This window comes from Salvelinus namaycush, chromosome 35, assembly GCF_016432855.1.
Source record: "Salvelinus namaycush isolate Seneca chromosome 35, SaNama_1.0, whole genome shotgun sequence".
NCBI lineage: Eukaryota > Metazoa > Chordata > Actinopteri > Salmoniformes > Salmonidae > Salvelinus > Salvelinus namaycush.
In genome coordinates, this window is record NC_052341.1 from 3,573,485 (window position 1) to 3,593,766 (window position 20,282).

At 42.5% G+C, this 20,282-nt stretch overlaps 2 protein-coding genes across 5 annotated transcripts; one reads left to right on the forward strand and one right to left on the reverse strand.

Annotated features, from left to right (window-relative positions):
- The first annotated feature begins 3,544 nt into the window (after positions 1-3,544).
- Positions 3,545-7,778, forward strand: LOC120029323 (voltage-dependent anion-selective channel protein 2). The gene is made up of 9 exons (XM_038974547.1): positions 3,545-3,674; positions 4,531-4,602; positions 5,001-5,050; positions 5,147-5,299; positions 5,377-5,429; positions 5,613-5,840; positions 6,097-6,247; positions 6,471-6,528; positions 6,617-7,778. The coding sequence occupies exons 2-9, from the start codon at positions 4,536-4,538 to the stop codon at positions 6,706-6,708; spliced, it is 852 nt and encodes a 283-aa protein (XP_038830475.1). The 5' UTR covers positions 3,545-3,674; positions 4,531-4,535; the 3' UTR covers positions 6,709-7,778.
- Positions 7,779-7,836: 58 nt separating this feature from the next.
- Positions 7,837-19,083, reverse strand: LOC120029324 (catechol O-methyltransferase domain-containing protein 1-like). 4 transcript variants are annotated; one of them, XM_038974550.1, is made up of 8 exons: positions 18,962-19,082; positions 18,380-18,447; positions 18,052-18,179; positions 13,162-13,267; positions 12,831-12,949; positions 10,483-10,537; positions 10,267-10,400; positions 7,837-8,715 (listed from the first exon to the last, which is right to left on the reverse strand). In XM_038974550.1, exons 3-8 carry the CDS (start codon positions 18,154-18,156, stop codon positions 8,563-8,565), a joined length of 672 nt encoding a protein of 223 aa, XP_038830478.1. In that variant the 5' UTR covers positions 18,157-18,179; positions 18,380-18,447; positions 18,962-19,082; the 3' UTR covers positions 7,837-8,562. The 4 variants fall into 4 exon arrangements, with proteins under 4 accessions (XP_038830478.1, XP_038830479.1, XP_038830477.1 ...); XM_038974551.1 differs by lacking the exon at positions 18,962-19,082 and adding an exon at positions 18,521-18,583; XM_038974549.1 differs by lacking the exon at positions 18,380-18,447 and having other exon boundaries at positions 18,962-19,083.
- Positions 19,084-20,282: the final 1,199 nt, after the last annotated feature.

The window sequence follows — 20,282 nt, forward strand, 5'->3', positions numbered from 1 at the left end:
GGATATTGCAATATACACTTGAACAGGAATATGTTTACAGTTGTGGGGAAATATATTTGTTTAAAACACAATGTGCTTTTATGTATAGATTGATTTTTCAGAATCATCCTCTCACCCAAATCATTAAAGACAAATTCCAACCAACACAAACCCCCGTCACTCAAATCAGATCTGAAACGGCCATTAATGGTATTGGTTACAACCCACTTTTGTAAGACAATTAAGGGTTACTTTACTGGGCAGAGACGTCAATTCAACGTCTAGTTTTTAAATGTATCCTACAATTGATTTGAATTCACGCAAGTTGACAACTCAATGTAAGAAAATATAGATTTGAACTCTGTCATTGGATTTAAGTCAGGTGAAAAAAGGACACATTTTCCAAATTCATTTTATGTTGATGACTTCTTGAATCTAATCAGTTATCCACCTTGATTAATCAAATTTGTTTTTCTACGTCATAGATTTTTTATGTTGATTCTACTGGTTTGTGTCCAGTGGGTTAAGTCTCATCTCCATCCCATGTTTTATTTGGAATTTCAGCTGTGGAATAGTTACTAGATCCCTTACATGCTATGAGTCTTTTATTACCCCCCCCCCCCCTCCTAATAAAGAAATGCGTCTAACTTCTGACTAATGCCAGCTCGTGCTAACTGCAAATCTATCATTTGCTGCTAAGATGATTTTTATTTTTTTGATATATACAGGAGAATTATGACTTCTCTCATGTATTTGTTCTTGTCACTTTTAACCCCCTCTAATAAATTGTTACTAATCCTTATCACTGGTGTGGTTATAATGGTATGTTACATAGCTCCACGATGCAGTAATTGGCTACCATTTTGGAATGTAGCAATCACACAAAGTGTGGTTGTATTGGGTTAATTGATTAATGTCCTGCGAATGACATGTCTTTACCATCATTAAACAGTTGACATCAATGCTGTGACTTGGATGTGATTCTTCAGAAGAGAAGGGTTTGAGTGTAATGTGACATTGTCCCGATATGCTGATCTTGTTGCAGGTTCCCTACAAATGGTTAAAGTTAGTATTGGGGAGGGGAAGTGGATCCTAAATCTTTACCTAGTGAAAAGTCACCCAGGAGCACTGTGGGCAAGACTGTAATTCAGTTAGCTACACGGTTAGAGGACATGGTGACACATCTGCACGGGATAGAGCCAGAGTGCAGTGGATTTAAGCGGATTCTGGGAATCGGCTCAGAGCTATCCTGAGCAGTTGACATTTTTGAAATCCCATCCAGTTGATGGCCATGGTTCCCACTGTGTCTGAGGTCCAGTGTCTAATCATGGATTTAACCTACTACTGAGTTTACATGCCAGGTCTGTCTGCTATGGAAAACCAGCATGTCTGTTCAGCCTGATCTTGTTAGCTTAGTTAGTCCCACTTCAGGTCAAGACCTCTGACGATGCTGATTCAGTGTTTACTGTTTTTAGTTAGCTAGACCACCGGTTTCTGTTTTGACCATCAAAAGCTTTCTTCAACCACACTGCAGCCCTCCGCTAGCAGCACAGTGATCAGCTCCAGCAAATGTTTATTTAATCACAGCTCAGTTAGTGTAATTCCTTACCATGCAGAATTCTTCCAGTTAAGGTTTCTTGAAGTGTTTCTGACAGCCCGTTATAGTTGCTAATCCAGCTGTCAACAAAATGCAAACCTCCTGAAACTGTGCAGAGAAAATATGACTGCTCGACATATTACCAGGATGTGTACTCTGAGCATGTGCTGACCAACTGGCAAGTGTCTTAACTGACATTTTCAACCTGTCCCTGACTGAGTGTGTAATACCAACATGTTTCAAGCAGACCACCATAGTCCCTGTGCCCAAGAATACTAAGGTAACCTGCCAAAATGACTACTGACCTGTAGCACTCACGTCTGTAGCCATGAAGTGCTTTCAAAGGTTGGTCATGGATCACAACACCATTATCCCAGAAAACCTAGACACACTCCAATTTGCATACCGCCCCAACAGATCCACAGGTGATGCAATCTCTATTGCACTCTACACTGCCCTTTCCCACCTGGATAAAAGGAACACCTATGTGAGAATGCTATTTATTGACTACAGCTTTGCATTCAACACCATAGTGCCCTCAAAGCTCATCACTAAGCTAAGGACCCTGGGACTAAACACCTCCCTCTGCAACTGGGTCCTGGACTTCCTGATGGGCCACCCTGAGGTGTAAAGGGGAGGTAACAACACATTCACCACGCTGATGCTCAACACGGGGGCCCCTCAGGGGTGTGTGCTCAGTCCCCTCCTGTACTCCCTGTTTACTCATGACTGCATGGCCAGGCACGACTCCAACACCAAGTTTTCCGATGACACAAGTGTTAGGCCTGATCACCGACAACGATGCGAGAGCCTATAGGGAGGTCAGAGACCTGGCCATGTGGTGCCAGGATGACAAGCTCTTCCTCAACGTGATCAAGACAAAGGAGATGATTGTGGACTACAGGAAAAAGAGGACCGAGCACACCCCAATTCTCATCGATGGAGCAGGTTGAGTGCTTCAAGTTCCTTGGTGTCCACATCACAAACAAGCTATCATGGTCCAAACAAACCAAGACAGTCGTGAAGAGGGCGCGACAAATGCCTATTCCCCCTCAGGAGACTGAAAAGATTTGGCGTGGGTCCTCAGATCCTCAAAAAGTTATACAGCTGCACTATCGAGAGCATCCTGACTGGTATGGAACTGCTCAGCTTCCGACCACAAGGCACTACAAAGGGTAGGGCGTACAGCCCAGTACATCACTGGGGCCAAGCTTCCTGCCATCCAGGACCTCTATACCAGGCAGTGTCAGAGGAAGGCTCTAAAAATTGTTCGACTCCAGCCACCCTAGTCTTAGACTGTTCCCTCTGCTACCGCACGGCAAGCGGTACCGGAGCGCCAAGTCTAGGTCCAAAAGGCTTCTTAACAGCTTCTACCCCCAAGACAAAAGACTCCTGAACAGCTAATCAAATTGCTACCCAGACTACTACTCTGTTTATTATCTATGCATAGTCACTTTAACTCTACCTACATGTACATATTACCTCAATTATCTCGACTAACCTATGCCCCCGCATATTGACCCCAGCCTCTCTACTGTTATTTTTACTGCTGCTCTTAAATTAAAATATATATTTTTTTACTTAACACTTATTTTTCTTAAAACGGCATTGTTGGTTAAGGGCTTGATAGTGAGCATTTCACTGTAAGGTCTACCTACACCTGTTGTATTCGGCGCATGTGACAAATACGATTTGACATTAGCTGACTGCTAGACCTATCGTGTTAGGTAAAGCACCGTGGTTTCTATGGTGATAAAGACGTCTTCCAGTTGCCAGGTATATTATTTGTAAAGACAATTGTATTAAGTTAATTAATACACAAATGTTAAAGTTTTTCAGTCTTGTATTAACAAAATTATTAAATATGGGCATAGAAATACTCAAATAAACCCAGAACTCAGTCATCCTACTTTGATTTAGACAGGCAAAGAAACGAACACCTATATTTATAGGGTCCTGCGATCCTGGGGTCATGAGAGGTTGTTTTGCTTTTGCTGTTTCTCCTTCATCGCCCTCCAGCTGGATAGGACTGTCGCGACGCGGTGTTGGAAACTGCTTGAACAACGAACCAACTATCTGCACCAACGCAAAACTTCCAGTAAGTAATTGCCATAGTTTTGTTTGCTATCTAATTAGGTACATTGCTTGCCAGCTAACTAGCTAAATGTTAGCTAGGTAGGGGACATGGCCGGGATCCAGCGCTGAGAAATCTGTAGCCAGATAGCTAGTTAGCTAACGTTACATGGATAGCTAACGTTAGTTCATTGTCAAGGGTAAATACATGTCCCGATCTTTGACATATTAACTACAGTATAACTAATTACATTTGGACTTTTATTCGAGGTGGAAATATGTGCCATTGCCTAGCTAGTTAGTTACGTCTTCTTATTGTCTAGTTCAAGTTGAGAGAACAGATTGCTGTTGTGAGCAAATCCCTGTCTGTGATGTAATGGCTTGTTAACTTGCTCGCCGGCTAGCTATTTTGTTAACGGCTACTAGCTAGCTAACTTGACTTTCATTGAACCAGCCGCCAGTCACATTGATATTGCATGTTGTAACGATCTACTGTAGCTAGCTAGGCAAGCAAACAACTTGAGACTTGGCAGGGGCTTTGACGTGCTAATATCGACGTCAAGATGGCTGCTTGCAGATAACCTTGTTCTTCAAAGCTTTACGTGTGTAGAGATGGTTGTGTAGGCCTGGCTATATCCCTTAAAACGTGTTCACAGTCCTACGAGGAGATGATCCGTACATTCCCTATTATCTGATCAGTTACTTGGTGGTGGAGTACACTTACTAGTGAATAAATGGCGAACAACATGCATGTTAGGACTATCCCTTTGTGGCAATACCATCTTTGTCCTACATTTGCTGTAATAGGCTACATGCTGAACTCGGTCAGTAGTACTACGACAGCATTAAATTGTCATCTGCCATTTTCCTTCTTGTCACAGGTAGAATGGCTGTCCCTCCATCATATGGTGACCTTGGTAAATCTGCAAAGGACATCTTCAACAAAGGATATGGTAAATGTCTTTGAAACTGGTTGGTTTACCCCTGTAGGAATGATGAGCAGGACACGCATTGACCTTAATGTAACAGGGGCCTCTTCTGACAACTTAAACGTTCACATCACTTTTGTTTGTCCTCTCTTGAGCCCGTAAGGGAATGTTTCCATCAATGCACAGAACACATTTCACACTGACATGACATTTTACAAGGAAGTTAACATAACACCCGGGCATTCAATTTGTTCAAGACATGTCACAATTGGGCCGAATGGATCAGTATTCTCCATGTAGAAGTCCATTTGGCAAGTATTTAAATGTTAATGAGACGCCAATCAAAACAAGGTTAATGCCACTACCTTAATATGTAATGGAACATGTGGTGTTCTGAATGTTATGGTTTGTTCTTTTATTAGGTTTTGGATTGGTGAAACTTGATGTCAAGACCAAGTCTTCAAGTGGAGTGGTGAGTTTGGCTTTTCAATCCTGCCAGGATTACTGTACATTCTGGTTCTCCATAGCAAGATATAGGTGTGCTAAGTCTGTCATTATTGTTATTTAGGAATTCAAAACCTCTGGCTCATCCAACACTGACACCAGCAAAGTCAATGGCAACCTGGAGACCAAGTACAAATGGGCTGAATACGGCCTGACGTTTACAGAGAAGTGGACCACAGACAACACTCTGGGGACTGAGATCACCGTTGAAGACCAGGTAGAGAGGAGAAACCAGTCTATACTGTAATCTGTGAGCATTCTATTCAGTTATGCTTATTTTTATTTTTTTCATAGATCACCAAAGGACTGAAACTTACGTTCGACACCCAGTTCTCACCAAATTCTGGGTAAGGTTTGTGGCTTTTTTAATTTCAAGCACAACTAAATGTTTCTCACCAGTCTTTTGAAACCCTAATCCACCACCAATCTTCCTTTATTGAAAATAATCAGTGACGGCTGAACTAGAACAACAGAAATATCAGACTGATGTTTATTCATCCTATCTTCCTCCTCTATTCTCCTTCTAACAGCAAGAAGAGTGGGAAGGTGAAGACTGCGTATAAGCGTGAATATGTCAACTTGGGCGTGGATGTAGACTTTGACTTTGCCGGCCCGGCCATCCATGGGGCAGCGGTGGCCGGATATGAGGGATGGCTGGCTGGCTACCAGATGACCTTCGACACGGCCAAGTCCAAAATGACCCAGAGCAACTTCGCCGTTGGCTACAAGACGGGAGATTTCCAGCTGCACACCAATGTGTAAGCTTCATATCGATTGTATTTTTGGAGGACTTGTGTCTCAGCAGTGAAGTGAAAAGTATGACTGTTTCTACTAGAAAGATGTTCTCCTTTTGTGCTTATTGGTAACTATGGTCTTACCAAGTTACATCGATTTTGAATAAGTTGTAGGTTGATTTGAGTGTTTCAGTTCATCTTTTGTTGAGTTATTATTAAACAAAAAGAGCTCTTCATCAGACAAGGATAACACAATGTATGTTTATGTCCTATATCCCAGTAATGATGGCACAGAGTTTGGAGGGTCCATTTACCAGAAGGTGAATGACAAGCTGGAGACTGCTGTGAACCTGGCCTGGACAGCAGGCAGCAACAGCACGCGCTTTGGCATCGCTGCCAAGTATCAGCTGGACTCCAGTGCCTCCATATCTGTGAGTGCTGCTCTTTGCTTGTCTTGTTTATCAGCCTGACGGCTGTTTAATATTCAGGGACTGGTTCTGCAGGATTAGCAGTTTATTAAATGGGAATGGGTTGTGTCAAATGAGATATTTTAGGAAGTAACTGGACAATAGTGACGTTCTTACGCAATGCCAATACTTATCATAACCCGTTGTATTCCATTGTTTAATTGTATGTGTTTGTTATATTTTCCAGGCTAAAGTTAACAATGCCAGCTTAGTGGGAGTGGGCTATACCCAGACGCTGCGACCAGGTAAGAACTGTCTCTCACTACTTTGCACTGCCAGCCATCACCAAATTGCGTTGTTGTAGCCAAGTTATTTATTTTTCCCGTTCTGCAGGTATGAAACTTGTCCTGTCTGCACTGGTCGATGGTAAGAGCATCAACGCCGGTGGCCACAAACTGGGACTGGGCTTGGAGCTAGAGGCATAAGTATCTAGCTATCCTTTCTAGTGAAGTCTTCATATTTTAATATTTGAGGGAATATCAGAAGAATTTGGCCTTATTTATTTCCAACCCAACAACCAGTAAGGGATGTCTCAAAGGAAAGTGATGAATCTAATCTAAAACAACATAGCCCTCGGTTCTGTCAGTTAGATGGATCCCTGACCTATCAGCCACTGTCATTTCCTTTCAGTTGGTTTGTAGTCAGTCATCCTGTGTGTCCTATGAACAGTAGCCCAGTACCACTAAGCCTGTTATGTATTGGTTTGTAGTCAGTCATCCTGTGTGTCCTATGAACAGTAGCCCAGTACCACTAAGCCTGTTATGTATTGGTTTGTAGTCAGTCATCCCGTGTGTCCTATGAACAGTAGCCCAGTACCACTAAGCCTGTTATGTATTCAGTCATGTATTCCTGTACCACTAGTGAAATACATCCTCCTTCTCAAAAAGCGCGTTCATTCTGCATGTTTGACGTTTGTTTTCTTGGTTTGGCTCGGACAATCCGGAGGGTTATATTAAGATGTATACTTTCATTTAGTTCTATATATAATAACAATGTTATTATGTTGTCATTGTGTGACAATCCTGAACTGTTGTTTTTCACACTAGCGTATTATATTATACCTTAATTTATATCCTTTCTTTCCCTGTTTCATTTACACATATAGTAGCCTTCGGTTAGCAACGCTTTGCCTGTTGTCAGGACGGCTCCTACTCAGAATGTTCATCACGTATTCTAGAGACCTTAAACCTCTATTCTATTGGGTGATCTATTTAGCTAATATTCTTGAGGACATGTTAATTATGCTTACTGCTTCGCCACCCATACGATCTTGATTACCTAACCTGTTTCCTAGTTGAACATGGTAATATAAATTGCACGACATTGCCAAATGGGATTTTCTGGGTGTCATTAGAAAGGAAACGGGGAAACTATTATAACTGAGCGAATCCTCCACCTCCCCTTCCCCTAGCTGTGTATAAATGATATGACTGGGAAACCAGAAACCAAGTCCACTTGTCTGTCTACCTTTACAATAAAGTCTTTAAACAAGTCAGTCCTTTGTTCTTGGATAAGTCATGGCGCCTTCACAACATGAAACTGTACATGACAAGTCACTTGTTTTACAATTTAATGTACAGCTCAACCATAATGAACATTTAAAACAACCATAACAGTGAAAGTATGACTCACCTGAGTACAATATGTGTAGAACTGTAAACATTACTTTGGTCCTTTCTAGGACCATCAAGTTTTATTTAATCGCAGGGTTTGCTGTGAATTATCGCAACTTCAGAATTTGCTAAAATTAAGGTGTGATTTAAGATTCTTCATAAAAAAACAAGAATATTGACATCTTAATTTTATCTAAAGTAACAGTTGGCAAAATTATGTAAATTGAGAAAGCAGGCACCCGACTTGTTTTTAGAGGTACGTTTTCAGTATATTTTTGAATACTTTCAGACAATGATATTAATCGCGATTTAAAAAAAAAAAAAAAAAAAAAAAAAAGGGCACTAAAATTACAAAGTTACCTGATTCTGACAGTCCTAGTTCTTTCATTTAATCCTTTTCAGGTCACATATATTCAAGGGCAGCATTACACACATGGATTTAATGACAAACAACTTAAAGTCAGCACTTGTACCAAAAAGATGGCAAGTACTATCTGATTATCATAACGTAAAGCTACTTCTCAGTAATTGGGTACTACAGTTTACCACAGTAAAGGCCAGTGTTGGTCAATCATAACCCAAAGGTATTTGATACTACAGTACAGACCAGTGTTGGCCAATCTCCCATTTAGTACTATAGTTTTAAGACCTGTCTCCTACATAGTGTTAGAGTTTGAAGGCCAGTGTCACGCCGTCTCCCACAGTGAGCATGCTGATGTTGATCCTGACATCCCGGTACAACTTCTTGTTCAGCTTGTCAATGGCCTGGGTGTCAATGTCATCAGCTGCAGGGTTTACCACCTTACCACTCCACAGAACCTAAAGCACAGAGCAGCAGCATCATTATAATGTGTGTATATGTATATTACCATTCAAAAGTTTGGGGTGACTTAAATGTCCTTGTTTTTGAAAGAAAAGCAAAAAAAACATTGCAGTTAAAATAACATCAAATTGATCAGAAATAGTGTTAATGTTGTAAATGACTATTGTAGCTGGAAACGGCTGATTTTGAATGGAATGTGTACAGAGGCCCATTATCAGCAACCATCACTCCTGTGTTCCAATGCCACGTTGTGTTAGCTAATCCAAGTTTATAATTTTAAAAAGGCTAATTGATCCTTAGAAAACCCTTTTGCAATTATGTTAGCACAGCTGAAAACTGTTGTTCTGATTAAAGAAGCAATAAAACTGGCCTTCTTTAGACTAGTTGAGTATTTGGAGCATCAACATTTGTGGGTTCGATTACAGGCTCAAAATGGCCAGAAACAAATAACTTAGAAATTATCTCTAACCAGAATAGAAAGAGTGGGAGGCCCCGGTACACAACTGAGAAAGAGGTACATTAGAGCGTCTAGTTTGATTAACAGGCGCCTCACAAGTCCTCAACTGGCAGCTTCATTAAAAAGTAACCGCAAAACACCAGTCTCAACGTCAACAGAGAAGAGGTGACTCAGGGATGCTGGTCTTCTAGGCAGAGTTGCAAACAAAAAGCCATATCTTAGACTGGCCAATAAAAATAAAAGATTAAGATGGGCAAAAGAACACAGACACTGGACAGAGGAACTCTGCCTAGAAGGCCAGCATCTAGGAGTCGTCTCTTCACTGTTGACGTTGAGACTGGTGTTTTGCGGGTACTATTTAATGAAGCTGCCAGTTGAGGACTTGTGAGGCGTCCGTTTCTCAAACTAGACACTCTAATGTATTTGTCCTCTTGCTCAGTTGTGCACCGGGGCCTCGCACTCTTTTTTCTATTCTGGTTAGAGCCAGTTTGCTCTGTTCTTTGAAGGGAGTAGTATACAGCGTTGTACGAGATCTTTAGTTTCTTGGCATTTTCTCGCATGGAATAGCCTTAATTTCTCAGAACAAGAATAGACTGACGAGTTTCAGAAGAAAGGTCTTTGTTTCTGGCCATTTTGAGACTGTAATCGAACCCACAAACGCTGATGCTCCAAATACTCAACTATTCTAAAGAAGGCCAGTTTTATTGCTTCTTTAAATCAGGACAACAGTTTTCAGCTGTGCTAACATAATTGCAAAAGGGTTTTCTAATGATCAATTAGCCTTTTAAAATTATAAACTTGGATTAGCTAACACAACGTGGCATTGAAACACAGGAGTGATGGTTGCTGATAATGGGCCTCTGTATGCCTATGCAGATATTCCATTAAAAATCAGCCGTTTCCAGCTACAATAGTCATTTACAACATTAACAATGTCTACACTGTATTTCTGATCAATTTGATGTTATTTTACTGGACAAAAAAAATGGGCTTTTCTTTCAAAAACAAGGACATTTCTAAGCGATATCTTTTAGTTGCTTACGGCTGTCCATGTGATTTGAGACTACAGTCCTCATATTGAAGCACTCACGTTATCAATGGCAATAATGCCTCCTTTCCTCACTAGCTGGAGGGACTTTTCATAGTAGTTGTCATAGTTTGCTTTGTCTGCATCGATGAAGACGAAGTCAAATGTCTCGGCCTCGCCATTGGCCAGGAGGTCATCTGAGGAAGAGGAGTGAGTGTGAATACATTTGTTCATGGTCTTGTTTGTAATGGATCTGTTATAAACATGTTATTACTATACCTAGAGTTTGCAATGCCGGCTGGATGCGTAGATCTATTTTATGTTCCACTCCAGCCTGCAAAGAAAGCACAGAAGTAGACCTGGTGGTTGAGTTATGCATGGTTACACATGACTTTCTGACACCAATTTTGTGCTCTGCTTACAATGTGGACAATAAGGGCTTTTCTTGAAGGTGGTAGGTGAGAAAAACGTCTGTTATAAGGTGAGTCCATTAGTAATGGATGCTCTGACAGACTCTCTATGATGGATCAGATTACTTTCACATTCCCATCAATCTATCACACAACCACAGCCAGTCTCTCAAAAGCTTGAATTGATTTTGAGGAGGGACTGAAAAAGCATGTCTGAGTTTTTTTTTTTTTTTTGTAAAGTCCAGAATATCAGCAGTGTACTGCACATCTACAGGTTCACAGCTATGGGAATAATGATGAACTTAAAGGTCTTTTTTTCATAACAGTGTTTTGTGCTTGGTATCTTAGCTCCATAAAAGCAACAACCATAACAAGCTGCACACCCATCGAGGCGCTCACCCATCGAGGCGCTCACCCATCGAGGCGCTCACCCATCGAGGTGCACACCCATCGAGGCGCTCACCCATCGAGGCGCACACCCATCGAGGTGCACACCCATCGAGGCGCTCACCCATCGAGGCGCACACCCATCGAGGCGCACACCCATCGAGGCGCTCACCCATCGAGGCGCACACCCATCGAGGCGCACACCCATCGAGGCGCACACCCATCGAGGCGCACACCCATCGAGGTGCTCACCCATCGAGGCGCTCACCCATCGAGGCGCACACCCATCGAGGCGCACACCCATCGAGGTGCAGCTAGTTCTTAGCCCAGTGAGACAGCTTTTCTGATGCCATGCAAATGTTTTTAAAAATTGTTTTATTTTTTATTTCACCTTTATTTAACCAGGTAGGCTAGTTGAGAACAAGTTCTTATTTACAACTGCGACCTGGACATGATAAAGCAAAGCAGTGCGACACATACAACAACACAGAGTTACACATGGAATAAACAAACATACCAATAATACAGTAGACAAAATATATATACAGTGTGTGCAAATGAGGTAAGATTAGGGAGGTAAGGCAATAAATAGGCCATAGAGGCGAAATAATTACAATATAGCAATTAAACACTGGAGTGATAGATGTGCAGAAGATGAATGTGCAAGTAGAGATACTGGGGAGCAAAGGAGCAAAATAAATAACAGTATGGGGATGAGGTAGTTGGATGGGCTATTTACAGATGGGTTGTGTACAGGTGCAGTGATCTGTGAGCTGCTCTAACAGCTGTGCTTAAAGTTAGTGAGGAAGATATGAGTCTCCAGCTTCAGTGATTTTTGCAGTTCGTTCCAGTCATTGGCAGCAGAGAACTGGAAGGAAAGGCAGCCAAAGGAGGAATTGGCTTTGGGGGTGACCAGTGAGATATATCTGCTGGAGAGCGTGCTACGGGTGGGTGCTGCTATGGTGACCAATGAACTGAGATAAGGCGGGGCTTTACCTAGCAAAGACTTATAGATGACCTGGAGCCAGTGGGTTTGAGGCCGAATATGAAGCGAGGGCCAGCCAGCGAGAGCATACAGGTCGCAGTGGTGGTTAGTATATGGCACTGTGATAGACTACATCCAATTTGTTGAGTAGAGTGTTAGAGGCTATTTTGTAAATGACATCGCCAAAGTCAAGGATCGGTAGGATAGTCTGTTTTACGAGGGTATGTTTGACAGCATGAGTGAAGGAAGCTTTGTTGCGAAATAGGAAGCCGATTCTAGATTTAATTTTGGATTGGAGATGCTTAATGTGAGTCTGGAAGGAGAGTTTACAGTCTAACCAGACACCAAGGTATTTGTAGTTGTCCACATATTCTAAATCAGAACCGTCCAGAGTAGTGATGCTGGACGGGCGGGCAGGTGTGGGCAGCGATCGGTTGAAGAGCATGCATTTAGTTTTACTTGAAAATGTAGCTTGAGTGCCAGTCTGTTTGTTTCATCATGCCATCATGCCAAAAATTACAGCAAAGGAGTTGGCAAGAGCACAAACAGATCTGGGACCAGGCTATAGAAGGAGACAACAGATCTGGGACGAGGCTAATGTGAATAAAATAGTTTCAGAATATAACTTGTTACCTGGGGAGCTTGACAAGGCTAGTGGTGCTATCCCTTACAAATACACCCATGTCTGGCCTGTACACGCCAGAATCACTACAATGGTGTGAGAGATGACATATAGTCAATCAAATGATTCTGCCAGCTGAAATTCCTGTCTAAAAGAGTTACGTCAACAGTAGGTCGCGTAGCACTGGTGTGTCAGAGAAAGCAAACACAAATCCACATATCACCTCTTTCCAGAAGGGTTTGCCGATGTTGGGGTATTCGTCTTTGATGTCACAGGCCACCATCTTCCCGTCGTCTGGCAGAACCAGCGCTATGCTCAGAGTGTTGTACCCTGTGTATACTCCTACAGGGAAGACAAATAAATCAAGTATTATGAGACTCGTATACAGTAAATGTTTTACATAAAAACAGTATTTATTTTTGCGAGCCAATATGGACTAGAATTACACTATGTTATTGGTGGTGATAGCAACATTAAATAAAACCCTAGGCTACAGAAACTAGTGAGAAGAGATTATTACATGTGATAAAGAGTATAATGTGAATAATGTTTACCGATTTCTATAGCCTTCTTGGTTTTGATGAGTCTCGCCAGGTTAGCCATCAGCTGAGACTGCTCAGCGGCAACCATGATGAAGTTCCAGGAATCATCCATCGTCCTCTGGAAGATAAAACAGAAGAAAGGAGATGTTCATGTTTTGATTTTCTCCAAAAATAGAAAAGTTAACATGATAAACAGCCTGTTTACTAAGTGTACATTTATATTTACAAGTCCCAGACCCAGACACTTGTGAACAGAGAGTGTGTGCTCAGTCCCCTCCTGTACTCCCTGTTCACCTACGACTGCATGGCCAAGCACGACTCCAACACCATCATTAAGTTTGGCGATGTGGTAGGCCGACAACAATGAGATAGCCTATAGGGAGGAGATCAGAGACCTGGCCGTGTGGTGCCAGGACAACAACCTCTCCCGAAATGTGTTCAACACAAAGGAGATGATTGTGGACTACAAGAAAACGATGACTGAGTACGCCCCCACTCTCATCCACAGGTCAGTAGTGGAGCAGGTTGAGAGCTTTAAGTACCTTGGTGTCCACCAACAAACTATCATGGTCCAAACACACCACGACAGTCGTGAAGAGGGCACGACAATGCCTATTCCCCCTCACGAGACTGAAAAAATGTGGCATTGGTCCTCCGATCCTCAAAAAGTTCTACAGCTGCACCATCAAGAGCATCCTGACTGGTTGCATCACTGCCTGGCATGGCAACTGCTTGGCATTCGACCGCAAGGCACTACAGAGGGTAGTGCGTACAGCCCAGTACATCACTGGGGCCAAGCTTCCTGTCATCGAGGACCTCTATACCAGGCGGTGTCAGAGGAAGGTTCTAAAAATTGTCAAAGACTCCAGTCACCCTAGTCATAGACTGTTCTCTCTGCTACAGCGCGATACCGGAGTGCCAAGTCTAGGTCCAAAAGGCTTCTTAACAGCTTCTACCCCTAAGCCATAAGACTCATGAACAGCTAATCAAATAGCTACCCAGACTATTTGCATTGTGCAGTCGTAAAAACCATCAAGCGCTATGATGAAACTGGATTTCATGAGGACCGCCACAGGAAAGAAAGACCCAGAGTTAACTCTGCTACAGAGGAAACGTTCATTAGAGATACCAGCCTCAAAAATTGCAGCACAAATAAATGCTTCACAGAGTTCAAGTAACAGACACATCTCAACATCAACTGTTCAGAGGAGACTGCGTGAATCAGGCCTTCATGGTCGAATTCCTGCAAAGGAACAACTACTGAAGGACACCAATAATAAGAAGAGACTTGAGTGGGCCAAAAAACACGAGCAATGGAAATTAGACCGGTGGAAATCTGTCCTTTGGTCTGATGAGTCCAAATTGGAGATTTTTGGTTCCAACCAACGTGTCTTGTGAGATGCGGTGTGGGTGAACAGATGATCTCCGCATGTGTAGTTCCCACCGGGAAGCATGGAGGAGGAGGGGTGATGGTGTGGGGGTGCTTTGCTGGTGACACTGTCTGTGATTTATGTAGAATTCAAGGAACACTTAACCAGCATGGCTACAACAGCATTCTACACCGATACACCATCCCATCTGGTTTGGGCTTAGAGGGACTATCATTTGTTTTTCAACAGGACAATGATCCAACACACCTCCAGGCTGTGGAAGGGCTTTTTGACCAAGAAGGATGGAATGCTACATCAGATGACCTGACCTCCACAATCACCTGACCTCAACCCAATTGAGATGGTTTGAGATGAGTTGGACTGCAGAGTGAAGGAAAAGCAGCCAACAAGTGCTCAGCATATGTGGGAACTCCTTCAAGACTGCATTCCAGGTGAAGCTGGTTTAGAGAATGCCAAGCGTGTGCAAAGCTGTCATCAAGGAAAAGGGTGGCGACTTTGAAGAATCTCAAATCTCAAATATATTTTGATTTGTTTAACACTTTTTTTGTTACTACATGATTCCATGTGTTATTTCATAGTTTATGTCTTCACTATTATTCTACAATGTAGAAAATAGTAAGAAAAACTAAAAATATTTGACTGGTACTGTCATATTGCATCAACTAACCTGTGACTAATCTGTGCCCCCACACATTGACTCTGTACTGGTACCCCCTATATATCTAGAGCTCGTGCTGCTAGGTGACCTAAACTGGGACATGCTTAACACCCCAGCCATCCTACAATCTAAGCTTGATGCAATCTCACACAAATTATCAATGAACCTACCAGGTACCACCCCAAGCTGTAAACACAGGCACCCTCATAGATATCATCCTAACCAACTTGCCCTCTAAATACACCTCTGCTGTCTTCAACCAAGATCTCAGCGATCACTGCCTTATTTCCTGCATCCGTAATGGGTCAGCGGTCAAACGACCTCCACCCATCACTGTCAAACGCTCCCTGAAACACTTCAGCGAGCAGGCCTTTCTAATCGACCTGGCCCGGGTATCCTGGAAGGATATTGACCTCATCCCGTCAGTAGAGGATGCCTGGTTATTTAAAAAAAAAATGCCTTCCTCACCATCTTAAATAAGCATGCCCCATTCAAGAAATGTAGAACCAGGAACAGATATAGCCCTTGGTTCTCTCCAGACCTGTCTGCCCTTGACCAGCACAAAAACATCCTGTGGCGTTCTGCATTAGCATCGAACAGCCCCCGTGATATGCAACTTTTCAGGGAAGTTAGAAACTAATATACACAGGCAGTTAGAAAAGCCAAGGCTAGCTTTTTCAAGCAGAAAATTGCTTCCTGCAACACAAACTCAAAAATGTTCTGGGACAGTGTCAAGTCCATGGAGACTCCTCCTGCCCACTGCACTGAGGATAGGAAATTGTCACCACCGATAAATCCACTATAATTGAGAATTTCAATAAGCATTTTTCTACGGCTGGCCATGCTTTCCACCTGGCTATCCCTACCCCGGTCAACAGCACTGCACCCCCCACAGCAACTCGCCCAAGCCCCCACCATTTCTCCTAATCCCAATTCCAGTCAGCTGATGTTCTGAAAGAGCTGCAAAATCTGGACCCCTACAAATCAGCCGGGCTAGACAATCTGGACCCTTTCTTTCTAAAATTATCTGCCGAAATTGTTGCAACCCCTATTACTAGCCTGTTCAACCTCTCTTTCGTGTCGTCTGAGATTCCCAAAGATTGGAAAGCAGCTGCGGTCATCCCCCTCTTCAAAGGGGAGGACACTCTTGACCCAAACTGCTACAGACCTATATCTATCCTACCCTGCCTTTCTAAGGTCTTCGAAAGCCAAGTCAACAAACAGATTACCGACCATTTCGAATCCCACCGCACCTTCTCCGCTATGCAATCTGGTTTCAGAGCTGGTCATGGGTGCACCTCAGCCACGCTCAAGGTCCTAAACGATATCATAACCGCCATCGATAAGAAACAATACTGTGCAGCCGTATTCATCGACCTGGCCAAGGCTTTCGACTCTGTCAATCACCACATCTTCATCGGCAGACTCAATAGCCTTGGTTTCTCAAATGATTGCCTCGCCTGGTTCACCAACTACTTCTCTGATAGAGTTCAGTGTGTCAAATCGGAGGGCATGTTGTCCGGGCCTCTGGCAGTCTCTATGGAGGTGCCACAGGGTGTTCAATTCTTGGGCCGACTCTCTTCTCTGTATACATCAATGATGTCGTTCTTGCTGCTGGTGATTCTCTGATCCACCTCTACGCAGACGACACCATTCTGTATACTACTGGCCCTTCTTTGGACACTGTGTTAACAACCCTCCAGGCGAGCTTCAATGCCATACAACTCTCCTTCCGTGGCCTCCAACTGCTCTTAAATACAAGTAAAATTAAATGCATGCTCTTCAACCGTTCGCTGCCAGCACCTGCCCGCCCGTCCAGCATCACTACTCTGGACGGTTCTGACTTAGAATATGTGGACAACTACAAATACCTAGGTGTCTGGTTAGACTGTAAACTGTAGCACGCGCTCCAGCAGGTATATCTCTCTGGTCACGCCCACAGCCAATTCCTCCTTTGGCCGCCTCTCCTTCCAGTTCTCTGCTGCCAATGACTGGAACGAACTACAAAAATCTCTGAAACTGGAAACACATCTCCCTCACTAGCTTTAAGCACCAGCTGTCAGAGCAGCTCACAGATTACTGCACCTGTACATAGCCCATCTTTAATTTAGCCCTAACAACTACCTCTTCCCCTACTGTATTTATTTATTTTGCTCCTTTGCACCCCATTATTTCTACTTTGCACATTCTTCCATTGCAAATCTACCATTCCAGTGTTTTACTTGCTATATTGTATTTACCTCACCACCATGGCCTTTTTTTGCCTTTACCTCCCTTATCTCACCTCATTTGCTCACATTGTATATAGACTTATTTTTCTACTGTATTATTGACTGTATGTTTGTTTTACTCCATGTGTAACTCTGTGTTGTTGTATGTGTCGAACTGCTTTGCTTTATCTTGGCCAGATCGCGATTGTAAATGAGAACTTGTTCTCAACTTGCCTACCTGGTTAAATAAATGTGAAATAAAATAAAAATAAAAATATATAGCCTCACTACTGTTATTTTATTGTTACTCTTTAATGATTTGTTATTTGTCTGTTATTTTTTTAACTTCAGTTTATTTTTGTAAATACTTTCTTAACACTTATTTTTCTTAAAACGGCATTGTTGGTTAAGGGCTTGATAGTGAGCATTTCACTGTAAGGTCTACCTACACCTGTTGTATTCGGCGCACGTGACAAATAAAATTAGATTTGATGTGATTTGTACAACATAATAAATGGTTCCCCCTTGTGGCAAAAGACAGACACTATGGACAGACACTATGGACTTTGGACAGTTTCTACTGCTAGGCAAATATCTGAACATATTTGATAATGAAGACATGAGTAAATCCGGACCTTCTTACCAGTCGGAGTTTTTTCAGGGCCGGATGCTCCCTCATTGAATGATTGAGGACATACTGCATCAAGGGGTTATCTTTCGCCCCAGAGTGACTCTTGAAGATGTCCATGGAAAATGTGGATCTTCTTTTGCCTGGAGGGAGCAATCATGTCAACTGATGAGTAATCTCAAAATGGCTATATGGTACAGATACTGTGGTTTAAGTGTTTGATAATTTAACAATAATGGGAAACAATACACGATGACTCTAGCGGTCTTATTTGACTGTTGAACGTCATCTTGACATGTGATGAAATTGATAAGGCGGCCACGTTGATTCTACCCCCCCTTACCAATGTAATAACCAGCCACAAAGACAACTCCAAGTGTAGCGGACCCGATCAATGCTTCTCTGGATACACTGTGAAAAGACATTGTAACAATGTTTCTCCTCGCTTATTCATTGACCGTTTGACAGATCAATGACTTCTTACCGTGTAACAAGCTGTTTCCTTGTTTGCTATACGTAACCGCAGAGCTGTAATATAGTGGCGCACCCTAAATATAATGCATACACATGAACGGACAATATATTAATTGCGCTTATATTACAATGTTCTAGGTTAAATTAATAATAAACGCGTGCACGTGACCGCTCATGTGCTAAAACCACCCCAACGGCTGTAACGTCCATAGCCACAAGTGGTCTGCAATTTAACACCATTTTACTTTGAGCAAGATACTGTTGAATTGTTCACTTGTCATCCAACTCCATTCAGACACTGACATTTTGTACCATTATATCTTATGGCTGCAAAATTATCCGAAATATTTGTACAAAGTTCCTCATCAACATGAACAAATAACCTGATCTTCAAACGATGGAGCACGTATGGAGCACGCACCAAAAGTAATGCATACAGTAACCTACTTACCGCGTATAAAGAGATGAATTCGACGAACTATGAATCTGCGTGGTGCCAGTTATGTTGTACCGTTAGGTGATTCACTGTATAAAATGGCCTCTGAGAACAGGGAGGGATGGAGGGAGGGTCTCTGATCCCCGATTCATGAATAATCCAGTTAACACTTGCTTCACCAAATCTAGATAATGGTATTGCTTTATCATGTGCTCATAACCACGGTAGTTTTACACAAAGACCTAGCTGTGTAGGAGCGTCACCAGACACATGGTAGTTTTACACAAAGACCTAGCTGCGTAGGAGCGTCACCAGACACACTGTAATAGTTGCCAACGTTGTGAGGCTTCTGTGTCGCTGTAAAGTTTTGTATTCTATTACGACAGTTCCCCCTATCCTATTCCATTACTGGTTTGTGGAACATACAGTTCCATGGACTCTGCTGTTACAGAAACAATAACAGAGTATCCTAGAACACTTAGAGAATGTGGATCATTGGGGCCAACAAGGACAGTCAGTTTGAGCAGTGTGTTAATTTTGAACTCAATGTTAAACTCGTCTGACAATAGTTCCAACAGGAATATGTGAATAGGCAATGTCCAAAACATTAGCCTATAGCATATTTGCAAGTCCATGTCCCAAAAAATCATATAATTCTAGACTACTATAATTTTGCAATGTCATTGTTGAATTGCAAATTCTATAATCTTAATGACTACAGTCAGTGTCCCAGGTATGTAGTATTTACTTTTCTACCACAGCACAGTCGGTAACCATGGTAACCGTGGACTATTATTTACCTTTTGATGTAATTTCAGATACCTTACGAGGGTAATGACACGGTCACCCTCCAGTTGATTCTGTATCACAGAAAATCCAGGTCAACCCTACCTACCTCAACCCCTTGTTCATCTGGCCTGTTTGTGACTGTCTGAAATACCTCTTTAGAGCAGCCGCGACGCATGTAACGTGATCAACATGTGATGCATACTTTCGTACAGAGAGGGGCGCTGTTGTCATGTTCAATGTTCAGTATACTGTATTGTTGGAGATATATATCCACTGGGCCATTGGTCCGCTACTTTCACCTAACAAAAATGTCATGTTATTGCATCTACAATATGCTCTTGCATGTCGGCTGGTTGAGTTATTTTCTATCATATTAAAAAGCAGTATGATTTTTCACGAGGCTACACAATGAAGTCCATGTGAACAATGTAACATAGACTAACTCTCTGCCTCTGTGGTATTTTGACCCAGTTACATACAGTATGTGTTGGTGTGGTGATCAGCAGGCCAGTGGGAGCTGATATCTCTGATCTGTAGCTGAAGTCTT

What these genes read in the sequence shown, in the direction of transcription:
- LOC120029324 (XM_038974548.1), bottom strand. Translation starts at nt 18,461, where the DNA reads ATGTCTTTTCACAGTGTATCCAGAGAAGCATTGATCGGGTCCGCTACA. An exon ending in CAAGAAGGCTATAGAAATCG is followed by an intron (nt 12,950 to 13,161) that starts GTAAACATTATT and finishes TCTTCCCTGTAG; the next exon opens with GAGTATACACAGGGTACAAC. An exon ending in GCAAACCCTTCTGGAAAGAG is followed by an intron (nt 10,538 to 12,830) that starts GTGATATGTGGA and finishes CTTTCTTTGCAG; the next exon opens with GCTGGAGTGGAACATAAAAT.
- LOC120029323 (XM_038974547.1), top strand. Translation starts at nt 4,536, where the DNA reads ATGGCTGTCCCTCCATCATATGGTGACCTTGGTAAATCTGCAAAGGAC. An exon ending in CAGTTCTCACCAAATTCTGG is followed by an intron (nt 5,430 to 5,612) that starts GTAAGGTTTGTG and finishes TCCTTCTAACAG; the next exon opens with CAAGAAGAGTGGGAAGGTGA. An exon ending in TTCCAGCTGCACACCAATGT is followed by an intron (nt 5,841 to 6,096) that starts GTAAGCTTCATA and finishes CCTATATCCCAG; the next exon opens with TAATGATGGCACAGAGTTTG.